At 41.4% G+C, this 24,356-nt stretch overlaps 2 protein-coding genes across 14 annotated transcripts in view; one reads left to right on the top strand and one right to left on the bottom strand.

Annotated features, from left to right (window-relative positions):
• MBD5 (methyl-CpG binding domain protein 5) overlaps positions 1 to 1,579 on the bottom strand; it is a 149,103-nt gene extending 147,524 nt beyond the window's left edge. For all 9 annotated transcript variants that reach the window (XM_052791368.1, XM_052791371.1, XM_052791375.1 and 6 more), the window contains exon 1: positions 1,372 to 1,579. The gene's annotated coding sequence lies outside the window, so the exon portion shown is untranslated. The remainder of the gene's footprint in view (positions 1 to 1,371) is intronic.
• ORC4 (origin recognition complex subunit 4) lies at positions 1,424 to 23,487 on the top strand. Of its 5 annotated transcripts, XM_052791380.1 has the most exons (15): positions 1,424 to 1,441; positions 3,316 to 3,403; positions 3,730 to 3,801; positions 6,115 to 6,191; positions 7,908 to 7,998; positions 10,151 to 10,230; positions 10,636 to 10,721; positions 13,419 to 13,467; positions 13,982 to 14,133; positions 16,013 to 16,186; positions 16,525 to 16,611; positions 20,307 to 20,415; positions 21,739 to 21,834; positions 21,919 to 21,986; positions 23,171 to 23,487. In XM_052791380.1, exons 6-15 carry the CDS (start codon positions 10,224 to 10,226, stop codon positions 23,357 to 23,359), a joined length of 1,017 nt encoding a protein of 338 aa, XP_052647340.1. In that variant the 5' UTR covers positions 1,424 to 1,441; positions 3,316 to 3,403; positions 3,730 to 3,801; positions 6,115 to 6,191; positions 7,908 to 7,998; positions 10,151 to 10,223; the 3' UTR covers positions 23,360 to 23,487. The 5 variants fall into 5 exon arrangements, with proteins under 5 accessions (XP_052647340.1, XP_052647343.1, XP_052647342.1 ...); XM_052791383.1 differs by lacking the exons at positions 1,424 to 1,441; positions 3,316 to 3,403 and adding an exon at positions 2,249 to 2,268 and having other exon boundaries at positions 10,151 to 10,226; XM_052791382.1 differs by lacking the exon at positions 1,424 to 1,441 and having other exon boundaries at positions 2,303 to 3,403; positions 7,908 to 8,008.
• The last annotated feature ends 869 nt before the right edge of the window (positions 23,488 to 24,356 follow it).

Raw genomic sequence — 24,356 nt, 5'->3', positions numbered from 1 at the left:
TGAGGCAGAGATGACACACGCTCTCTGCTGACCACCATTTAACCGTGATGCCCCACTGAAATACATACTCATGGCCTACTTCACGGTTCAGTATGCTCCACAGTACTTAATAAACTGAGCACTCAAACCGTCTTTTTAAAATTACGGAGGACATAATTAAGCTCCAGAAATAAGCAGACAACAGCAATTTTAATATAAACATCCTACTTATGCAGAGGACTCTTATTTCAACTTGGCATTAATGCCCAAACTCTTACTTCTGGATTCTTGCAAATCTCGAGAAGGCTTCTTCCGATATTTCCTTGAGCTAGGCATTTAGTTTGCCCCCTTACGTTTTAATCTATTTCAGACATTTTGACACGGAACTTTCCTTTTAATCGGTAGACAAAAAAAACATATGGTCAGATCAGCCTACCCGTGGTACCTGACCTAACAAACCGTAAGCGTGGATGGAGACATTTGGCCTTCCCAGCAGAAGGCCATGGAAAAACAGATCACGACATATATAATTGAGCAAACCATTGACCAAATATAGCCAGCCACCAGCGATAACCACGTACTGCTATCAAACGCGCAACACCGATTCCGATCTCGCAAACATTGACGTTCCTCGGGAGTCCAGTTCTTGGACTATCCCTGGAAGTTAAGCTCACGAGTAGGGTCTTTGTACGACAGGGGCCTTAACGACCCCAGGGCTTTAATAACTCAAAGAACGGCCTGAAACCACCGCAGAGAGCCCCACCGGGGCCGGGGGGTCAAATCCCGAGGGCTCCCCAGCACCCTGCCGTTATTTCGGCCACCGAATTTCCCCGCTGCGGCCAGAAAAAAAACAACACTTTTGAGACGAGCCGGGGCTCAGCACCCACCGGAGCCACCCCGAACTTTCCTCACAACACCGCGCCTTCAGCAGAGCCCCCCCAAGCCGACATTAACCCCCCAAACCCGGTGCTGGGAGCAGGGCGGGGGGGGGTGTCGGTAAGAAGCAACCCCCCCGGGTCGACGGGGAGAGAAACGCGGCATCACCCGCGCCCCGGCGACAACAAAGCTCCGGCAGGACCGTACCGGGGGGGGGGGGGGGGTGTGTGTGTGTGCGTGTGTGGTGGTGGTGGGGGATCCCCCCCGTTGCTGTGAGGGGGCAGAAAGTGACAGGCGGGCACCCGGCGCCCCCTCCCCACCGCCCGCGGCCCAGCGCGGCCAAGCGCCGGGCCACCCCCCCCCCCCCCCACCCCCCCCCCCCCCGCCGCCTTCCCGCTCCCTCCCCTGAGGTAAACAAGCGGGCGGCCCCACCGCCGCCACCACCACCAGCCACCACCGACCGCTCCCCCCCCCCCCCCGCCGCCACCACCGCCGCCGCCGCCGCCCCACACTCACCTCAGCGGTCCCCCCCCCCCGGTCGCCCGGCCGTCCCCGGAGCGGCGCTAGGCGGAGACGCACACAAAGGGTAATAAAGGGGGAGGAGGGGGAGCGCGGGGGCTGCCCAACTGCCTGCCGCTCCCCCGCCGAGGTGCCTCCCGCCGGGGCCGCCTCTCCCCGACGATCGACGACGAGGAGGAGCCGTGGGGAGCTTGGAGAAGGGGGGGGGGGGGGGCGGGGGGGGGACGGGAGACACGGAGGAAGAAACTCCCCGGGCTCCTCCGGCCGGGCTGGGGGGGAGGGAGGGAAGGGGGGGTAGGGGAGGGGAGGGGGGGGGAGAAAGTCGGGGCGCCTCTACCGGCCCCCCCTTACCCCCGCGCCGATACCGAGGGGAATGAGCGCCCTGTCCCTTTAACGGTATAAATAACGGGCCCCCCCGCGCCCCCCCCCCCGCGCTCCTCCTCATCATCAGCTGCCGCTGCTTGCTGCTGCTCCGGCTGCTGGGGGCTCCGGCGCTGCCGGGGAGGAAGAGGGGAGGCAGCCACTGCGCATGCGCCCCGGGGGAGCTCGGGAGGCCGCGGGGTGGAGGGGAGAGGAGGAGGGGGGGGTAGAAGGGAGAGGGAGAGGAGGGAGGGAGGGACGTGCCTTCCCACAGGGCCGCGCGCGCACCCGGAAGGAGATCCGGCGGCGGGGCGGAAGGAAGTGGCGGGGAGAGGCCGGGGCGGAAGTGAGGGGGCGGCTGGGGGAGGAAGGGAAGGGAAATGAAAGGAAGCGGGGGGGGGGGGGGGACGAGGGAAGGAAGAAGCAAAGCCGGCGGTCACGTGAGGGGGGCGGCGCGGGCGCTGCCGGGAGCGCGGCAGCTGGGCGGCGGCGCGAGAGCGGCCGTTACTGCTGCTGCTGCTGCCGCCGCCTCAGGTGAGGCGCCGGGTGGCGGGAAGGAGCGACACGGGGGATGCGGCGTCCCCCGCCCGGGGATTTGGCTTGTGTGAGGGGAGTAATGGCTGCCGCTGGCCCGCTGCTGTATAGGCCAGCGTCTCCGGGCCGCCCGCCCCACCGGGAGGTGGCTGGAGGCTGTTTCCGCGCGTCCCTCCGGGGCGGGGGGTGAGGCGGGAGAGACACCCCCCCACACCCCGGGGTTGCTCGGGGAGGCCGGGGGCATTTTTCGGTTGGAAGCGGCGGCTGTGGGCGGCACTCGATGGCTGAGGCGCTTCCGTATAACTTAGCGAGCCGCGGATGGAAACCGCTCCTCGTCCGGTAGTCCTGTTGCTATTGTGCTCCCGTTTAATTAATCTAACGGCTTCGGTTCTGCTTCCCTAGCGTTGTGTTCTCGCGCCTCGCACTCCTCTGGGTCTGGGCCCACAACGACTGCTTCGTTTCTCTCTGTATTTTTTTTTTTTAGCAGCCGGTCTCGTTCTTCGCAGGCATAGCTGCTGTGCCAGGGGACTGAACGATGCGGGCCTTGCAACAGAAGGAGCAAAATTGGGAGAAGAGGGGAACGGCTGTGCTAAAATGAGCGTAAATGGTTGCGGAGCAAGTCTGGGAAGCTTTCTGTTGGCACAAAGAGGGAGAATTGTTTTTTACTCGTGCTGCTTATCTGTGGTTATTGTTATAAGCTGCAGCAGTAGAAACATGGATAGCTAATTGTTCCTATAAAAACTCAGTTGTTGTGACTTAACGTGTTACCGTGCTCCTGTAGCTTGTTCCAGCTGCGAAAGCATAAATATATTGTTCCAAACTCTCTTCAATGCAATTAAAACGAACAAATTAGTCTTGGTGGTTGGCCAGAGGATAAGGTGTACAAATGCCACTTGTTAGTACAACTTAGTTGAAGACTATCGATTCGGTTTTTCGCAATAATGTGTCTGAAGTGTAAATGTACCAGCTGTGACACTCCTGGTTCTGTGCGAGGTCAGCTTGTGTGCAGCTCTGCTGTCTTCATGGAACTTGGTATGTCATTCGCAGACTCGTCAATGTCGTTGTTGCCGTTAAGAACTTGCTAGAAAAGCTTGGAAGAAAACTTGAAGAAAAACTTTCGTATTGGTTGCATTAGGTACTGTTTGCATTGCGTTGAAAAGCAGCCTAAAGCAAATGCTGTTCAGAAGTTGTATGTAAACATGGATTTCATCTAATCAGAAATGAACTAAAACTGCTTCAGTCATTTGGGTTTTTGTTTTGTACTACTAAGGTGAACCAATACATCTTCATCAGTTAAAAAACAATGCTCGTTACAACTTAAGCTCTTACGAATGAGCAACTGCCTTGTGTTTGTTGTACTAAAATTAGTTTACTAACATTTTAAGTACAGTTTCTGACTAACAGTTATTTGGAAAACAAAGTAATTTAGTATAACACTTATATTCTCTTTCCTATTTAAAGGTGAAAAGTTCCGCAATGAGTAAACGCAAGTCAAAGGAGAGCAGTGGAGCAAACGGAGAATGTATTTCACAGGTTAGTAGCAACTTTATTAGCTGACTTTGTTTTTAAGTTACGGAACTTTCCCATCCTCTGCCATCCATGTCATTCTATAGTTTTTTACTAGACCAGTTAAAAGGGCATGCACAGATACTTGATGTAATTTCTAGGGCTGTAAATGGTTTTTGTTCTGTTTGTGTTCTGTATTTCTTCCAGCTTCTCTCCTGATGCTTGCTTGCTTCAAGTGTTATGGTAATGATCTACTTTTTGGAGTCTTAATAAAAATGGTAAAGAGTGGTCTTTCGCTTTTACAGCTGTTTGCGGCAATAGATTTGCATAAATCTATTTTTATCTAATCTGATTCTTTATTTTCCAGTTTGTAGGGTGAATCAGAACCTAGGTGACTTTTTTAACAGCCTAGATTAGGCAGGGCAGCAGCTGCCAAATCAGTTTTCAGTTTGTTTGATTTTTTTTTTAAGCTTTATTCTTCTTCTGTTTTCTCAAAGTGGCTACTTAAAACCTGTGACGCATTTTGTAGTGAATTACCTCTGGTTCAGCGATTTCTTATACTTTAATATCTTTCCCTCATTTACCTATAAAATTCCTTTATAGGAGGAAAACCTTTTCCCTTGTGGATGGACAATGCTGACTGTTCATTAAAACAGAATAAATCTGGAAATTAAATCAGTAAGACTTTAGCAGAACAACAAGAGTACTGAAAAATCAGGTATATGAGCACAGCTTGTATTAAAAAAGGATTCCTTTCATAAAGTGGAATTATTAGCAAAATAGATTTTCTTATTGTTTTTCTATCCATTATTTGGATTTGCTGAGGAGTACTACACAAAGGTGCATCCGCATGTATTTATTTTTAAACCAAACGCCTAGAGGTGATGGTGATCATTCCGTCATAAATTATAAATTAGCTAAGGGTTAGAAGAAGATGTATCTTCGAGATACTAAAAGCCTGTTAGTAATGTACCTCAGAACAGTGTCTGATCAGCTAAAACGGGTGTGAATGAGTAACTGCTACCTAAGATAAGAGAAACGCAAATCCTTCATGGTACAGTATTGTCTCCATATATGTTTACCTGGGATAGAACGCTGCACTTATTTTCATTATTTCTTAGGGTTCAGCAGAAATGAAAAAGGTCTCAGTTAAGAGGTGCAACTGAAGAATGTAGAGAAAAAAACGTGGGGGGAAGACGAGCCAACTCTGATTAAGAGAATGGAAAACCAATGATACAGATATGCATGATAATGATATAGTTAGTTTTTAGGTCAGATGGCCATTCACTTAGACTGAAAGGCAAGGTGATTTTAAAGGAAAATCACTTCATTAACAGTTTGCGATTTAATCTCTGAAATTCTTTGACAATGAGCACTTAAATTGGACACCAAGCGTTATAAAAGGATGGAGCGTGCAGGTATTTTAGGATAGCTTAAATGAGGGATGGGGAGAAGTAGTAGTGTAGAGTCCCGTAAATTTTTAAAAAATGGGATTGTCCTATCTGCGTGCCGCTAGTCAAGTGGTAGGAAGAATTCTGCTATGATGCTGAAGGTTGGCTGTTTGGGAATTGAAGATACAATTTTAAGTAACAGTTCTTAACGTGGAAAACAGAAGTCGGCGCAGATGTATATCTAAAGATACCCCAAGGAGAAAATCCAAACTAATAGTTAAAATAACTGTATTCACTGTGCAGTTTGAAGGACGTCAGAAGTTGATCTAAAAAGCAAGCTGGATAGACTTCATTCCATCCTTTGTAAGCCATATATTAGCTTCAGTTTCATACTGCTTCGTGTCCTCCTTCCAAACTGAACTGCATCTTCACAGGAACTGTAAATTTGATACTTTCTAATGTTTGAAGGCTGTAGGCTGCAATGTTGTTGCGAGTGGTGCGAAAAGTGTATTCAGTGAGGATTCGGGGGAATGACTAAGTGGGTTGTTTTTTATTTAAGTCACCTGGTAAATGTTTTCTTGCCTTTATTACACAGTAAGTTAGAACTATGAATTAGATGAACTACTGACCTAATTCTGGTGACAAGTATAACATTCCTTTGGGGGGGTGAAGGAAAGAAACTGTAGCAGAAGGGACCAAAGACATATATTGCTATAATTGAATTGAATTTTCCCTTTTCTGCTACGATGAGTCTGTTAAATATTCTGCCTACTGCAACTTCATTCTTACTTTCAAGACCCAATATCATTGATGACAATTAAAGCTTACGTGTTACAGAGTAGTTGTGACACCACAGAAACGTGCATATTTTACTGGAGTTGTTACATTATTGGTATGTTCTGGTGTTTGAAGCACCAAGCATTCTTCCTCTCTTGTGTTATATCCGTAGGTGCAAAAAATTTTACGTGAAAGATTCTGTCACCATTGTGCTACTAGAAAACTGTTTGGGATTGAACATCAGTACAGGTAAGCGAGCAGATTCAAATGCTAAGTAATTTCTACCTTAACCACAGTAGTAAAATAATCAGGTGAAGTCAGAATTTTCCACTACCTCTGCTTTTCTAAATTATACAGGCTTAAATGACTTGCAGCACAATGCTTCTAAAAATTGTTTGCCTCAGTTTAAGAGCTTTTATACAACCATTTTGTCAGGCTCTGAGTTTTGGACTTCTTGTCCTTGTTTCAAATCTGTAATTCCTGCAGTGCGCTTTTTTGAGCCTGAAAGATACTTTTAGTGCATATTCTAAGGCTATGTTTAATGACCCGACCAAGCAAAATGTTAAATTCTCTTGTTGCGAATTTTTATTTTTATTTCAGATTTTTCTCCTGTGTATTGGTAACTGTGGTAAAAGTAAATCTTAAACCTTGGGCGCCGACATCGTGTTTCTTTAAGTAGAGACCCATATTTAAAACAACCTACTTCTTGGGGTCATCCAATGCAGAGATTAGAGTTAGGAAGAAGGGACCTATTGTGACAATAATATACTATTCTAATACTAATCCTTTTACAGATGTAGGTCAAATTCTGAAAATAACAAACGTGTATCTGAAGAACTTGTTTTAAACAATCCATTTTTATGCGAGTTGAATCGCCTGATGTGAACGTTAGTTTCCTTTCCCTTACAGGAAGGAAAATACCATTTCTGTTGTTCAAGGGTAGTGTGATATACGTGCAGAGCTCACAGACGTGTTTATTGTTGTGAGAAAATGTATTTCTATGATGTTAGTATTCTACAAAACAAGCCTCCCCTCTTTATATTGAAATTCTGAAAAACAGTTTAGAGACCTTCTTCTACTTAATATGCCACTGTTGATGAATTATGCTGGAGAGAAAACACAATGAACTTCCCAGCTCTTAGTTTTTCTTTCCCAAGATGTATCGGGGCTCTTGGCTGTAGTTAGCTCTCAGATAGTAAATAAAACCACATGCATTTGCTACAGCTGTTCCATGATGACTCTATCACTTCTGTAGAAGTGATTCCATGATGTTAATATTCTAAGTAAAAAAAAAAAAAAAAAAGGCATATTAAATGTATGCATTTGTAAACATTTGGGAATTGGAAGTGTCAGTAGTCTTTACAAGTACTTTAAATGTGGTACTAGGTAATAACTCTAGCTAAAGGTAATTTAGAGTTGCTCTTTTTTTCCTTCTTTTGGGTGGGAATAGAATGTGAAATTGAAGTTCAGTATTGCTGTTAGCATTCACAAGCGCTGAATGCCTAAATTTAGCATATATTCAGTTTTATGAAGATTGTCAAAATAAATATATTCCACTAAATTATTAATTTTTCCTGGTGTCAAGATTTCCTTCAATATGTTTGCCAGTCTTCCTTTTTTGTGAGCTATAGTGGTATCACAGAAAGCAATCTTGTTTCTTTCTTAAAAAAAACCAAAAAAAATTATTGAAGTCTGTCCTTTCATGGTGGAGTATTGTAGAACTTTATGGATTAGTAATACTCCTGACTTCTACATGTTTTACTATTTTAAAATATTTTGAGAGCTGATCACTCAGCGTTTTATACTTTATTGTATTACATTTTGCATGCCCTGAGTGTTGGCTCTGAGAGCAAGTTGAAATGTATCAAGTTTTCTCTTACGTCCTAAAGATTCTTTGAATTTTCCATGATTTCAGTGAATGTTGCCTGGTTTGAAGTTTTTAACCTATTGCTGTTGTCAACACAGGCATCTGCTGGAACTGCTGAAACGAACTACAGTGCATGGAGAAAGTAATTCTGCCCTCATTATTGGACCCCGAGGATCAGGAAAGACTGCGGTATAAACACGTATTAAAAGTTGATACAGGGTTAAATTAAGCATGATGTAGATAACCTTGCTGAAGTCTTGGGAGCTTTTGGAGCTAAATTTTCATCTCTGCCTCTTTTTAAAGAGAAAATTGCTAATTGTTTTACACATAATTTCAAAACATTCTAGGACTTCTTGTGAGCTAATTCTCTAGGACTTCTTGTGAGCTAATTCTGTTGAATAACAATACAAAGAAACTGATTTCCTAACAATCTTCTGGAATTTTTCAAATGCTGAGTTCCTAGTGATTTTGTAAAATAGAATAGCTTCATGTGCAGCTGACAAAAACAGAAAAAACACACAAAAAAAATTGTGACCTCAATTGCTAGGAGGCAGAGTATTGTATGGTAGTTATAATTTACAAGTGTAGGTTTTGTATTTTAAAAGCACTCTTTTTAGTTGAGGCATGTGAACACATGACATCTAACTTAAGTGTTATATACTTTAATATTATGCAAACACTTAAGTCTTTTATGTTTACATGAGTATATAATGTGATAAATGGGTTGATTGTTACTGCACAAAGTATTCAAGATTGAAAAATTACTTTGGAAGTCTTCCCAAGTGCTAATGCAAGTGGCCTTCAAGCTTTTAAATACAGTGGAATAGAAATAAATTAATAGGTTGTAAACATATCCATGATACAGCTGACACCAATCATTCTGCCAGTTTTTTGATAGCTTGCTTGTTCTGCATTTCAAAACCAGTCAGTATTGTTACTTTCTTCTGTTACCCGATGCTTCAGAGGAAGGATAATTGTCAAAATACTACAGAGTGGTGGTGGGGAAAGAGTTGATAAACCAGTGGCAAATAAGGTTTCTTCCACCTATGTACTTCCCGCTGGGCTTGAACTCGAGTTTATTTTTCCTTTCTTAGACTTACGGATTTGTAAAGTAAGCAACAAGCACTCTCATAGTGCAGAAAATAGTTTTTAGATTTTCTTGTATTTGCAATGTAGACTTTCAAGGTCCAGTTGAGACTGTTGGATAAGGGGCTAGCCAGAATGGAAGGCATCTGCTTATTGGGCATAAACTTGAGAAACCAAGGGAATAAGCTTTTTTGTTCCAGGTTTCCATATAGTAAATGTTGGCACCTGTAGTAGGAGTCTAACTGTATCTGCTTCTAAACACAATATCAATAGAAGAGTCTAGATGAGCTCTATACTGCAAACAAATTGGAGTAAATGTGAAAGTTTTTTAAAAATCCGCAACAGAACAATCCCTCAAATACCACGTGCCCCCCAATCACCAAAACTCAAACTATGTTTATTATTTAAAGTTTAAATTTTCTTCCAAACCTTTTACATAAGGATAGTGAAGATGAAAATTCATCATCCTTCCTGCCAGAATATAAGTAAGCAAATTACGTATGCGAAATGAATGATTTTCTTATTCTATATCAAGTGAAAGACGTTTAGTTTTCAAAAAAGACTGCTGGAGACAAGAAAATTGTATGTGTGTATCTATGTATGTATACATACACATAGATGGGATCTGCACAATCTCAGCTGAGGAAACAAAAGCAAAGAAGTAGCAAGTGAATGAAAAGTTAACATTTCGACTACTTGTACGTATTTTAATACAAGTTCCTTATGACTTTTACTGAGAACAAGTTCTTGATGGACTGTAGATTTGGGGCCCCTAAGTTTTATAAGCAATTTAATGTGCAACTTCATTTTCTCTCATGCTTCCCAACTTCAAGAAGAAAAGAATAAGCATAGTGTCTTTAAAGATTTAAAGCAAATATTTTTGTTCTACAACATCTAATGAAGCCAAATACTCTACTAACATAAGAGACAAATTCTGTCACATCTCAAACTCGTAAAGGTTTTTTCATTAAGGCAGAAGCCCTAGATATTACTCCAAAAAATGAGTGACTAAAATACTGGAGTTATTTTTATATTTCTTTCCCTACTAATTCAGCAGAATGAACAAATGTAATTGCTACAGTCATGATAGTGAATGTGAAGTTGTCATTTTAGTGTTTTAGTCTTGAAAATGCTCAAAAACATTGTTACCTAATGAAACTGCACGTACTGTTTCCTATCTGATAATATCCATTTGTATACTTTTCTTACTGTTAATACTTTAATCTTGTAAAGAAATTATGTATCTTTTTCCTAGTTATTAAATCATGTCTTAAAAGAGCTCATGGAAGTGAAACAAGTTAGAGAGAACCTCTTGCAAGTTCATCTGAATGGCAAGTAATGCAGCATAATTCAAATGTTATGTTATAATCAGTTGTTATATATTGTATCTACCGAACAAAAATTTTGGTTTCAGCAGTTGTAATCTAGCCTTGGTTACAGACACATTTGTCTGTGAGCTCCAAAATGCCTTCCCATCTTTGTATCTCTCTATATGAAGAGAACTTTTGTGCTTTTAATGACTTTTCAAAACGTTAAAAATCAGTTCAATTTTGACCGAATTGTTTTAAGTAACCTCTTATTACATATGGAGAATGTCCAGTGTTAATTTATAAAAAGGCATAGCTTTATAAGGCTGGAAATGGAGAGAAGCTTCTGGATAAGTTTCTAGTGGCTGTAGATGTGGCCTCTTGGAATGAAGGAGAACTGCCAGTTCTTAATGAAAAAATCATTTTCTTTCAGGGCTTCTGCAAACCAATGATAAAGTGGCCCTGAAGGAGATCACTAGACAGTTGCACCTGGAAAATGTGGTTGGGGATAAAGTTTTTGTAAGTATTGACTTTATTATACTCTTCGCTTATCTCCTTCAAAAATCCTTGCCTAGAAAACTAGCTTTATAGAATACAGCTTGTTGAGACTGAATGGGCTCTGAGAATTTATTAGCAAAATTGCAATGGGCCGACTCAGTCTTCTGAAAGCTTTCTCTCTTAAAATATTTAATAATTGATGGCAGTAGTGAACTGTGGCAGCATTCACCTGTGAAGACCCTGGTTTACAAACACTTAAAGCATGCTGACAAATACTCACGTTCTACACAAGTGCTGAACATTACATTTTGCTAGTTGAGCAACATTAATGCATCCTGATACTTTTTCAAAAAAGCATCAACTTTGACTTGGAGAAGGAGGAAGAACGGAAAGGCGCTTTCAACATGTACTTCAAGCCTCAGAATGAAACAAACATTAAGCATTCAGAAGAGACTTTGTTCAGAGGGGTAGAGCATTTTGGAAATACCAGCTTTACCATTTCAAGACAAAGAGTAAGCAAGTTAACCAGTCAAAAAGCAGTATCTTTAGTATATTTGCAACCTTTTGTAGTTCATAGGGAAATCTATCCAGGCTTCCTAGAGCTCTCATTTTGCATAGGATTTGTATTAAAATATTTGCTTCTATTGACCTTTTCCCAAAGATAAGAAACTCATTTCTATTAGTGGTAAAGTCAGTAATAAAAGAGAATAACTGAAGTGCTTCAGATTAAATTTCACTCATTTGTGTGTGAAATAACTTGGGCTGGTGATCTGAGCTACCCTGGTTGTTGCCTGTGTCGTGGTTTAACCCCAGCCAGCAACTAAGCACCATGCAGCTGCTCACTCACTGCCCCCCCACCCAGTGGGATGGGGGAGAGAATTGGGGGAAGAAAAAAGTAAAACTCATGGGTTGAGATAAGAACAGTTTAATAGAACAGAAAGGAAGAAAGTGAGAATAATAATAAAATGACAATAGTAATAAAAGAATCGGATTATACAAAACAAGTGATGCACAATGCAGTTGCTCACCACTCACCAATCCATGCCCAGATAGTTCCTGAGCAGCGATCTCCCTGGCCAACTCCCCCCAGTTTATATACTGGGCATGACATCACATGGTATGGAATGTCCCTTTGGCCAGTCTGGGTCAGCTGTCCTGGCTGTGTCCCCTCCCATCTTCTTGTGCCCCTCCAGCCTTCTTGCTGGCTGGGCATGAGAAGCTGAAAAATCCTTGACTTAGTCTAAGCACTGCTCAGCAACAACTGAAAACATCACTGTGTTATCGACATTCTTCTCATACATAACACTATACCAGCTACTAGAAAGAAAATTAACTCCATCCCAGCTGAAACCAGGACAGTCTGTTGAGTGTTCTTGAGAGGCCATCTTCTGGTACAACAGAAGGTCCTTCTGAGCATCATCTCCTCCTTTGCTCTCAGATAGGGCCTTTGAGATTGGCAGAGTTCACACCGTTGCGAGTCACGTGTAATACTGATCCATGTGGCTAAAGCAGAATTATGAGAGGCGAGAAAGGTGAGATCTCAATTGATGAGGTTTATTTTCATCAGTTGCATTTGGAAAGCTAAAGAGCTAAGATGTTACTGCTTTAGTTAAGAGAAACTGGAGAACTAGGTTAGTGTGGAATACAAGATGAAGTGTAGGTTGTAGTTATTAGGCTTTATTATCTTTTGGAAATGCTTGCTTCTTAGGCTGGGCTTTGGTTTCTTACTTACCGCAAATGAATTTAGATACAGAGAATGGAAAACCTTTCTGGTGGTGAGCTAAAATTTTCCCAAATACAGCTGCAGTAATGAAAGGAAATAGCAAGTATTTAATTTCAGCCTAGCTGTTCAAATGAATTGTCTTTTCAACAAAGAACTAGAACAACCTTTCAAGGTCCACAGTTCCACTACCAAAAATGCTGGAGGCAAAACTGGACATAAATATGTTTAATTCCCCTATAATTTTCCCCATTAAGTTATTGTGGAGTACTACTTTAAACTCTTAGCCATCTAATCCCTTTGTTTGCACACGGGCACGGAAACGTACTGGTTTGCACGAATGTCCTTACTTCTCTTGATAGAAACTTTTCCTTTCTTAGCTTCTGCAACTCACATTCAAAGAGTAAATTGGCTTTTCTGCCTTCTTTGATAGGGCTTGTGGTCTTCAGTTATTTCCCATCTCTCAACTTGTGTGCTTGAGAGTGTGTAAATGTGTGTGTAACTGAAGCAGGATGGTCATAGCAAGTCATTGTTTTCTGCCATGAATGTTTGATGCTTTCATCTAATGAGGTTGCAAATTAAAAAAACTTCGTAGTGATCATTCTCAGTGGAACACGTTAGGTGGCAGTTTTTGCATGTGTGTAGATGGAAAATGAGTATGCAATAGCTATTTAAGGAAAGATAAAGCTACTTGTAAATTTAGCTTATTGTAGACATTCTTCTGATAACTCATTTTTGCCTGTCTGAGGCAATTAGTTTGGGGTTTTCAGACTGGAAAGGAGAGGATCAATGTGGAGTTAACTATCAGTTTTCCTATCCTGAAGAGGTTATGATTATACAACATGAAGTAACGCTGTAAACTTTTGAATAGGCACTGGTTTTGAAAGCAGGGTTTTAGAAGGAAACGGCCTTCATTACATACCTGAACTTGATGTAGTTACACAATTCTGAGAATTACATTGAAAATCTATTGTGAAACTTTTTTCTTTTCTGTGTAGGGCAGTTTTGCTGAAAATCTTGCGTTCCTACTTGAAGCTTTAAGGAAAGGTAAACACTAGTAGCCCCTGTTCTGATACAGTGTGTGTCACTTGACTGAAAAGTTAGTATATACATGTTTTTTCATCTGCTTGTACAAGTGGTATGAAGAAATCTAGCCCAAGAATATGTCACGCTTACAAAATAATGTGAAAAATACGTAATACTAAACAAACATATACCTAACATATCTGATGCCATAAAGGCTTGCATGTGATGGTCAGCTATGAAGGAAAGATTGTTTTATCCAGATTGAAGCTATTAAAAGTGTTTTTTTTAAAAATTTGCCATAGAAGTCTGTCTTCCCTTGCAACCAGAAATGATGCTTGGCAGAATACTACAAAACCTTACCAATTTTTCAGTGTATTTTTCTTTTTACTGTTGTAGCAGTACATATGTGAAAGGAGGGCTTAGTGAAAAGCTAAAAGAAAATATATAAATTGTTAAAACTGGAATTTGTGAAAGCTGTAGAGATGGAAGTCTGATGATGATCTTACCATACTAACTTTTAAAATTGTTGTCTCAGGAGATCGAACTAGCAGTTGTCCAGTCTTGTTTATACTGGATGAATTTGACTTGTTTGTTCATCACAAGAATCAGACACTGCTCTATAACCTCTTTGATATATCCCAGTCAGCACAGACTCCAGTAACAGTTATTGGACTCACTTGTAGACAGGTAAGAAATTGTGCTTTCTCATTCAAAGTCTTTAGCTGTTTTAAAGAGACTTTTGTCTTAGGTGGAAGGTTTTCTCCTCTCTTGGAACCTTACTTAATTTACTAAGAGACTTTTCTCAATTATCCATTTTTCTGACGTGTGAATTGGAAAGGGGGATAAAAAATAATAATAATTTGTGCTGAGAGCAAACTTAGATGAACAAAAAACTGCAAAGCCTTCAGTATTACTGCTAGAGGAGCAGGTTTACATTCCTAAGGAGACACAAGGCTGTTGTCCTCTATTACTGCAGAAGGGCCATATTTATCCATGTGGCTGTTTTCTGTTATACTGTCATTCACTCTTTGGAACGTTCACTCTTTGGCATTTCAGTTTCTTGGTCAGCAGTTGGTAACAACAGACTTGTATTAACCTACAGCGTTTAAATCATTGTTCTGAGGACAAGGAATTTCTTTTTTAAGCAAACACATCAGTAGGGCACTTTTGCTGTAATAGTAGCATATTCAAAATGGGTTTAAGATCCATGTTAAACTTGCTGTGATTTTTACAGTGACATTGTAAGGAACTGTGGACAGATTAGGTGTATACTGTGAAATAATTACTTTGTAACACTATGGAAGCTGATACTTTATAAAAATTATACTGTTTATTCGGAAAAACTGGATTGGTGGTGAAGATAGCCGGGTTATGACAAGAAGAAGAATAATTAAAATCTTTCATTTATGCCTGAATCTGGGGTTGATTAGGTTTAGGCGATATTTAGCTGGGCAAATTTCTGGAAGTTAGTAAAATAGTTGATAGATGATTTAATAAAATACAATTTTTTCTTTGGCTTCATTACTGCCCTGAGTCTGGTATCCTCACCACCCATTATTTAGAACCCTGTATTGCTCTGCTTTTGAATGTAATTAAGGGAGAGTCTTCAGAGGCTGTACCATGGTTTTGGTGATAGCTGTTGCTTCTGAAGGGTTTTTTTGTGTGTGGTGTTTTGGGTTTTTTTTTTGTGTGTTTTTTTTTTTAAATCACTGGTCCCTGTTGCATGTGACTTCTAAATCGAATGGGGTCTTTATATTATGCACTGTTGGCTCTCTATTTATTCTTACTGCTCTCTTTTTGGTGCAGTATTTCAGTATTCTTAAAGCCTTTTTTTAGTGCAAGTAAAAACACCAAAACCAACACACAACAAATGTTTAGAAACCAAAAAGGCCTACCCAGAATTCCTAGAAACTGGGAGTGTAATCATTGTGTCCCAGTATAAGGTAGGGGAATAGTACTGTGTTTCTCTAAATGGATGAGTCCCACAGCTTGTTTCTGATGCCAGTCTATTGCTATGTGTTCTGAGAAAAGGAAGCTTTTCTCTATTACCTTCAACCAACAACCTGATGGCAGACTTGCGTAGTTCTGTGTGCCAATCTTAAAAGATAAATATTGGCTCTTAAGTTTTGGGGTTTTTCTTTAAGCTGGATTCTTCCAGTCTGACAAAAGGCATGTGAACTGACAGCTGCCAACCTACGTATCTACTAAATAGAGAACTTGTCTAGAGCCATGATAGGTTGAAACATCTTGAATGCAGACTTAAGTAACTGAAATATTTACATAATCTATGGAGAAATTTTGCCGGGTATCCTAGCAACTAATTATCCTGTATGATGTGGTGTATCACATGACTTGGGTAAATGGCTAGTTGTTAGGCATTTCAAGGCACATCAATTATAATAATTAGCAAAGGTCTTGTTAGAACATTTTAAGCCTAAGAATTGAATAATTTTTTTTTTCAACACGATTTACTTTGGTGTTTTCTCTTGGTAGTTTTTACTGTAGCAAAGAATGCACTAAATGCATCTGCTTTTTTTAATTATTATTTTTACTTTTTTTTAACAAGGATATCCTGGAGCTCTTGGAGAAGAGAGTAAAATCAAGGTTCTCTCACCGACAGATATATTTGACGAATTCCTTTGATTTTAAACAATACATTAGGATATTCAAGGAACAGCTTTCTCTTCCTGCTGGATTTCCTGATGAGTCTTTTGCACAAAAATGGAATAAAAACATTCAGGTATTCAAAGCTCTTCATAGTTGCTGTTTCAGTAAAACTTCTAAAGAAAGACCAGTTTATAAGTGTAAAGCCTTTACCTAAGATTAGTATTTCCTTTCACTATCCGAGTTCGATATGGAACAAATCGAATTGCGATAGAGAATCTTTGCTTATTGAAGTCTGGAGATAAAATTAGAAGTGTCACAAAAAAAGACCAGAAAGTTAAGGTTAGACTTGAAGAAATTGTATTGTCAAGCGTAAGCTGAGCTCTTTCTGAAAGTTACCTGACTGGTATTTTGTCAGGTGAGTATGAAATGATTTGGTGAGATGACGAAAATATCACTTAAATTCTTTTTTAGCATCTCTCAGAGGATAAAACTGTGCAAGACATGCTGCAGAACCTTTTTCACCACACTAAAGATCTGCGCTCACTTCATTTGCTGTTGGTATGTATTTGGATATGCATATAATATCTTCTTGATTTACAACAATCGGTAAACAACGCTTGTATTTTTCAAGCCAGTTATCTGAGCTTTCCTTGAAACATCTTTTTATTCAGCGGGTTTTTGACAGTCCTGGCTTCTTGCATGCTTTATCAGTCCATGCTTTACTAATGAATTTGAGTAGTTCCAATTTCTGTAGCAGTTATGTTGTGAGGGTGTACTGTTTAATTGAAGTGATGGTGGGTTTTTGGTATTTAAAATAACTTTTGCCAAGTCTTTCCATTTATAAAGCAAAACTGTTGGTGAAATACTTTCAAAGTATTTTTACCTTTCTGAGATTCTTTTTGGTTGCTGGTGAATCCTGAAAACTGCTTGTACCAAAATACTTTATCTACCTTTAAGTCTGCTGTTGTAGCCAAATATTCCTCCATTCCTCCGCTTTCACTAAACCTGTCACTATTTAATAAACCTGCTTCTCTTCATCAATATCTGTCTTCTTCAAATATCAATAAATTTTGGTGCCTTTTTTTTTTTTTTAACTATGGTCTCTTACTGTGTTCTTGCATCACTTTAACACTCTCTACTTTGTCTTCCTCCTGACGCTGTTAGGGTTTGTCTGTGTTCCTGGCCTGTTTCCTGAGCTACTCTTGAATTACTGTCAGTGTAGGTATATGCACTTTTGACATAAAAGCAGACGGTGCTGCATTTGGAGTAACTGTCACTTAGAGCTAAAATATTTGTTGTTGTCATCCGTCTTCCCACTCCTCCTTCCTCCTGAACTGTTCTTGCAACGATGCTCCTGAGCACAGATTACTTGCATTTATGGACTAGTTGCTCCTGGATACCTCTTCAGTAAGAGCGTTCCTATGTGTCTACAATCTTGTTATTCACGCAGAGGAAATACTTTTGAAATGCTTTCTTCTATCACTTCCAGTTTCTTCTTATGCAGAGTATCAGATAAAATCACTTTATGAACTGTATGATTAGGCACCACTTTGTTTTCCAGAGCTGGTTTCATATATGGAGCAATTCATGTAGCCCAGATGCTGTCTGGAATTCCTCTGTTACTGTGAGGCTAGTCCAGGAAATGTGATCTTAATCTTTTAAATGTTGAGGTGCTGGGAGCCTGAGGCTACTAACCCTTAGCAATACTGAGACGGAAGTTAATTCTGATCTTCCGAATGACCACGTTACCTGGTGTCAAGGGCCTGAGGAAGCTTTCAGAATTTTACTTGGTAGCTTCAACCTTTCCCAGTTATCTTGGAGAGAAGAAAGGCCTCACTGTGTGGAGAAAAATTAGACTGCTGCCTTCCTGTTAACTCTGAGAGAAGACTTCTGTATTCAGTAAGTAGGAGGTAATGCTGACAGTGAACTTCCTCCTATCACGACAAATGAGCTGAAGCTTAACACGTGGTCATGTTCTCTTGGAGGGTCTCTTATTTTTTTTTTTAATCTGCCTCCCTCACTTCTGTTTTTTAATGTAGTTAATATGGATGCAATAACATTCATTACAGATGATAAGTAACACTTATTTAACCATCTTAAAATATCTGTGTGCTGCTGTCAGTGTGAAAAGCCCACTAAGCGTACCTGCTTATCTTGTGTTGTGCAAGTATTCAGATTTTAACCTTCAGCTCTGTGGTGGGCTGTTCTTGGACTCTTTAGTGCTGACAGCTTTTCCCAACACTGGGTTTATAGCCACTCTGAGGACTAGATCACGGACTTCCTGCTCTAGTTCTGAAACACGGAGTGTGATCAGAGTCGTCTTTTTTTTTTTTGTAGTCCTCTGTTTATTTCAGTTAGTTACAAGATTGCAGATCATTTCTAGTTTAGGGGCACCCAATTCTGTCCTCTGGCTTGAATGAATGCCAGAAAAAGAGCTGATGGCTATCTGAATAGCCTCCCTTTGTGCTCCAGGGTGTGTCAGAGCTGAGGCTGAAGTTCCTAATTGTTTTTTTCAGCATTTTCTGAATTCTTCTGTTAAAAGGGGCTTTTTCACTCTGAAGTCATCTTGCTTATAAAAGTAGATAATACAGATTCTAGTACTTCTGTAATTCTTCTGTATTAGCTGAAGTGTGGATTAATTGCCCTGCAGGATGATTTTTTCTTTAATTCTGAAAATCTCTAGGAGTCTGCCATTTGAGCTGGTGAGAGAAGCTTCGTGATGGGCAGTGTGGTGGTGGTGAGGGTTGCAGCTACTCTTGCTAATGACCTGCTTTTCGGTAGCAAGGACTTGTTCTCAGTGACCAGCTGTTTTCAAATTACATGTAGTGCTCCCCATCACTCTGCATTGTCAGATGAACACATGGGTTTTCAATGGAAACTTAACTGTTTCATGTTGCAGTACCCTAAATGGAACTGCACAGAATCTTGAACCTTGGAAAGCTTGGAAGAATTGAATGGTTGAGTTATATAGCAAAGTAAAATAAGCAATTTTTTATGTAACTAGAACTAGATAGCTCATAACTGAGCTGGTAAAATCTAGGTTTGCTTTTGGTAGATGCTGTTTCTCTGCGGTTTCTCTCATGTGGGTGACTTCATGCAATCAGCTGCTTTTCTTCCTCTCAACCTGGTAAACCAGAGAGGATGCTCAGTGCTCCAGGCTCCATTAGGTGTAGTTACCTGTTACAAATTTCACTAGCCCTGAAGCAGGGGGGGCAGTGACTTACAGGAGATACTGCTGTGCTTCCTCTACTTCTTTCCATTGTGCATGTCTGTTAGTGACTTGGGGCTGTCATTTCTTCACTCTCCCTTTCTTCCCTGTCCGAATTCCCTTCAGCCTTTATAGTATAAAACCTCATTCTGTACCTTTGGAAGTCCGAATGATCATGCAGCTTCTTGAGGCTGTTACATTGACATCTACAGGGAGAGAAACAGGACTGTAAAAGACTGGTGGTAGAGAGCATTGGATGTTCTTGGTGAAAGACCTCAATTAAACAGATGAAATGAACAGTTTTTCATTACACAGACCTGAAGGAGTAGGAGGTAGTCACTAAAAGCCATTTCTTCTGTTGATGAATATTAAATTACAAAGTATTTACAAGGCAGATACTTAAAGCTCTAAAGAGCAAGTGAAGGGCACTGCAGGGTGCCCACTGCTGTATAACAGCTTGTGGATAATACTAGCTTGGGAAGAGTGGTGTCAGAAGAGGTCAGTTAACTATGTATTTGTTAACTTACGTTTGTTCAAAACTCACTTTCTGTGACAAGTAGTTGAAGATTGTTAAAGATTCAAATTGCAGCTAGGTGAGACTTCAGCAAATGCTCTGAAGGGGTTACTTGTATTCTGTAAACCAAGGTGCCTTCAGACGCCGCCTTAGTACTTTCAGTGACAGCAGTACGCTGTAGCTCTGTGTACAAAGGTACATTTAAAATAGTTGTAAGTCATTCTTACAGCAATCACTGAAGTATGCTAATCCATTGAAATTAATATAAATAAGTTAATGAGTGTTTATCTCCTCTAGTGAGGAGGCTTTAAAGTTTTAAGCCTGGAAAACCTTCCTGGCAAAACGTAGTTGTAGCTACCAGCTATTTACAAGGTTTTCAGCGTGAGCCTCCTGTGTGTGTAGGGCTTTATTCATTAATGTTTCCAGTAGGTGACTCCAGGGGAAATGTGTTCTTCTGCATTCCATCTCCAAGTAGAAACTATGTCTGGTAATTAGTAATTAAATGAAAAATGTCTTCTGCTTTATTTTTAGATGCTCGCTGTAAGTAATGTTACTGTGCATCACCCGCTTATCACTGCATCAGATCTTCATGAGGCAAGCAAGCAGTCTAGAATGGACTCAAAAGCAAATATTGTACATGGTAAAGCTCAGCTGTTTTCCCCAGATGTTCCTTAGGAGTATGCAATGTGTCAAGTCCCTCCCTGAAATTCTCCTGATGTGAGAGAGACTGTACAGGGCAGTGTCCCCTGTCGGTATGGGCTGCATGGGGAATACCTCCGCCCGTGCAGCCCGCTCTCCGCTGGTCTGTGTGGATGTAACGATGCTGCATAAACCAGAAATGGAGTTACATGATAGTGGATATAAATCCTACTACTTGGGGAGCTCGGGCAGTGCACTGCTACAATGCAGGCTGACAGCTGTCAGTACCAGACAGCCTGTGTGGTGCTGCAGTGCTAGCTAGGGAGAGCACCAGTAGCCTGGGCAAAGGAACCAGCCTGGGCAGCGTTTCTGTCCTGTTTAAGTGACGGAGGAAGATGCTGACGTCTTCCTGCCAGAGCTGGGAGCTGGAGGATACTGAGGACACTTTGGCTGGGAGCTGTTGGAACAAACGCTCCGAGAATTGCAATAGTCTGTGCTTGGATATGTACAAGATGGGAGTATGTAGTTGAATTCTGTGCTCTCGGAACTACAGTGGCGTGCGCTTACCTGCCTTTAACTGAGCTTCTGCTAATGCTGTACTGACACCTCTAGTGTGTTTCCGTGTGCTGCTGCTGCTGCCTTTGCGAGGTCTGGGGGTTCTCCCTTTCCAAACCTCAGTAGATGGGGCGTACTGAGCGCTACGCTTAAGTTTTCTCCGATAAGCATTTTGGAACCCGTGCAAACAGTGAGAAGAAATAAACGTCTCCTGGTGATGATACTAAGCCTAAATATAGTTACAGGAGGAATTGCTTCCCTGATCAGGAAAAGTTAACTTAGCCCATTGCTTCTCTATGGCTCCCAAATTTTACAGGCTTTAGTTTGGCTCGGCCCTGTGATTCTCAAAGTCTCCTTAGTACCGTGGAGCTAATTTGTCACTTCTTTAGCTTTGAAGAGTGAATAACCTCTTCAAACTCTCATTTCGTGACTTGCTATATAGTAGCAGGGAGATCATCTTGGTGCTCCTAAAAATTCTGTGTCATGCTGTCCAATCTGCAATGATGTTTTTTTTCTTTAAATTTCTTGCTTTTTGATGGAAGCAGCCCATTTCTTAACATTCTTGCTTCAAATATCTGGAAAATGAATGTTCTCTTATCTAGCTTCTCCAATTCTGGATTTTTTTTTTTTTTTTACATTATGAAGATATATAACACAAATAGGTGAGGCCTACAGCGTATAAAAATAGAGGAATAAAAATAGTATGTGAACTGCTTGCGTTCCTGATATGCTTAACAGAAATATTTAGAGTTCTTGTCTTTCCCTCTAGGTTTGTCTGTCCTGGAAATCTGCCTAATTATAGCTATGAAACACTTAAATGATGTTTATGAAGGAGAACCATTTAACTTCCAGATGGTTTACAACGGTGAGAGAAATGCAGGAACTTTACAAACACTAAATCATTTACTTTCCCCTAACTAACTTTTTTTTTTTCCTATTACTGATACAGAATTCCAGAAGTTCATACAAAGGAAGGCGCATTGTATGTACAACTTTGAAAAGCCAGTTGTCATGAAGGTAAGCCTGAAATGTAGGGTTTTGTTGTTGTTTTGTTTTTTTTTTAATTTATTGTAGATTATTTAGATGTTGGGGTTTTTTTCTAGTGCACAGATTGGAGTAGTCACATGCAGCCCTAAACTGGGACTGGGTGCTTCAGGGCGGTGAGAACCCCCCACTCCCGGAGCAGGCAGCTGGGGCGGTGGGTTTGGGCAGCGCCTGGCCACCGCTCGCCTTCCCTGGGAGGGGGAGCTCAAGGCCGTACCGAGCTGCTCAATAGTTATGCTTGGAAGAGTTTAGCACCAGGGCGAGGACTCTCTTTCAAGTGAGCTGAACTGATGTAGGACTGGGGTTCAGCAAGAACGACTGTATCGGAAACGGCTTCCAAAGGAGAGGTTTGTGTATGTGTGTAGCTATCGTCAGGTTGCTCATCCCCTTCTGCTGTTTAGAATGTCTCCAAAATTTAAATTAATCATACCACATCAAAAACCTGTTTTCCTTACTCCAAGCCCCAGTAGGTCTGGCTGGTACATGGAATCAATTTGTAGCCTAATAGGGCTGGTTTTGCCTCAACCAACTACTGCCTGAAGTGCAAATTGAAAACGGCGTTTTGGTTACAAACCTGATCCCCGCTGGCCTTCTGGGCTGTTGGGCTGTCACTCCATTAAGGTCACTTTGCTGGGACCTGGTCGCAGGGCGTGATCCTGCTGCACCGCAGCTGCTGGAGTGCTGGTCACGCAGGTGCTGTGTTTTCAGTCCCTAAACTTCACCCAAGGACCCGCAGCAGTTCAGTGGTCAAAGCTGTCTTCCCATCTTGCAACTTTTAGGTGGAGCAGCGTTGGTTTCTGATTCAATGTTATTCATGAATGACACTTAAACTGGAAATCATGTAATGCTGTCTGTGCACTTGTAACTGACTATTCCACTTGTTTCCCAGAATAACAAAAGTAATTTCCAGTCAGTGATGCGTACACCAGATTTCAAATACTATTTCTTTAAGAAGAAAAATGAATTCTGTTTCAGCTGGCACAGCTGATGTGCTTTGCTATCTGTGCAAGAGGGTGTAAAGTAAAACAGCTGGCACTTAATGTCTGTCTGGGATCACACATCACAGGTTTCTGTCAAACCAGCATCTTAAGAATGAGCAGTACAGCCCCAAATGACGTTATCTTCCATTTTTCTCATTTTTTTTCCTTCTTTTTTAGGCATTTGAACACCTGCTACAACTGGAATTGGTAAGACCAATAGAAAGACCATCTGAACGTGCTCAGAGAGAGTACCTCTTAATGAAACTGCTTTTGGACAACAATCAAATCATGGATGCTTTGCAAGTGTATCCAAACTGCCCGACGGACGTTAAACAGTGGGCAGCCTCGTCACTCAGTTGGCTGTGAGCTGTTTGGAACTTGCGGTATCACCTTCTAGATCCAAGCTTTTGGAGTTAGCTGTAACTCCAGAAGATGTAATGTTTACCTTACCCACAGCAGGGTGTTCAGATTAATAAATTTTTGAAAGAAGCTTGCTTTGCTGTTGGATTTGGGATTTTGTTTTTTAAGGAGAATGTATGTATACTGATGTTACCTGCTAATGGCTAGATTTGACTTAACTTAAACGCTGAGGCAGTTCAGCTCAGCCCAGCGCTAACTCCTTTGTGCACACAATTTCCGCTTTGCAGAAATCAAAGCTCTTTGCTGTGTCTCAATCTTGGATTACGAGTGCCTTAGATAGTGGCTGCCACTAACAGCGGTGGGTCTCACACTGTGAATTCTGAAGCGCAGTTTAAAGCTCACCCTGAGTGTACTTTTCCTTCTCAGATTTGACTTGATGTAGAAAATTGGTTGTGCAGTGGTTCTAGGGACAGATGTGTATGAATGGTGTATAATACTATATATGTACTTCCAAGGTGCAGTATGAGAAAGATGCTCCTTCCCAGGCGAGAGTTATCCCTGCTTTGGTTATCGCCCCAGGAAGGAAGTGCTGTGTACGGCCGAGTCGCTGGAATCACCCGACCCTGCTTAGGATGGTGGCTGTAAGTAGCAAGTGACAGGCCCAGCTCTCACCCTCCTGTTAGGTTTCAGAAAGGATGACGTGGAAGGGCTGATGGCTTGCTCTGTCCTGAGTAAAGAGTAAGTGAGCTTGCTCTTACCTTACAGCCTGTATGATGTGATATGCTTTTTTAGCAGCCCAGTGGCTTCAGTCTGTCAAAAAGCTGAAATGTCTTCTGTGATTGTTCATGCTTGGGACCCCTTCCTTCTGGGTTCATGCAAAGCCCTTCCTTTCAGTCAAAGGGTTATTGATTTTGCTCTTTGCTGCTTCGTAAAGAGATTGTCTAGGCACCTGCACACCTTGAAGAGCAGAGCAGTGCTCTGAAAAGCAGCAAAATCAGTAACA

Source organism: Harpia harpyja, chromosome 7 (assembly GCF_026419915.1).
Source record: "Harpia harpyja isolate bHarHar1 chromosome 7, bHarHar1 primary haplotype, whole genome shotgun sequence".
In the NCBI taxonomy this organism is placed as follows: domain Eukaryota; kingdom Metazoa; phylum Chordata; class Aves; order Accipitriformes; family Accipitridae; genus Harpia; species Harpia harpyja.
This window is presented reverse-complemented; position numbering and strand designations above follow the sequence as displayed.

Bases quoted from the DNA above. Each gene is read 5' to 3' on its own strand.
- ORC4 (XM_052791383.1), top strand. From the start codon at position 3,745: ATGAGTAAACGCAAGTCAAAGGAGAGCAGTGGAGCAAACGGAGAATGT. The intron at 10,227-10,635 runs GCAAGTAATGCA...ATTTTCTTTCAG, and splicing joins CTTGCAAGTTCATCTGAATG to GGCTTCTGCAAACCAATGAT. The intron at 13,468-13,981 runs GTAAACACTAGT...TTGTTGTCTCAG, and splicing joins ACTTGAAGCTTTAAGGAAAG to GAGATCGAACTAGCAGTTGT.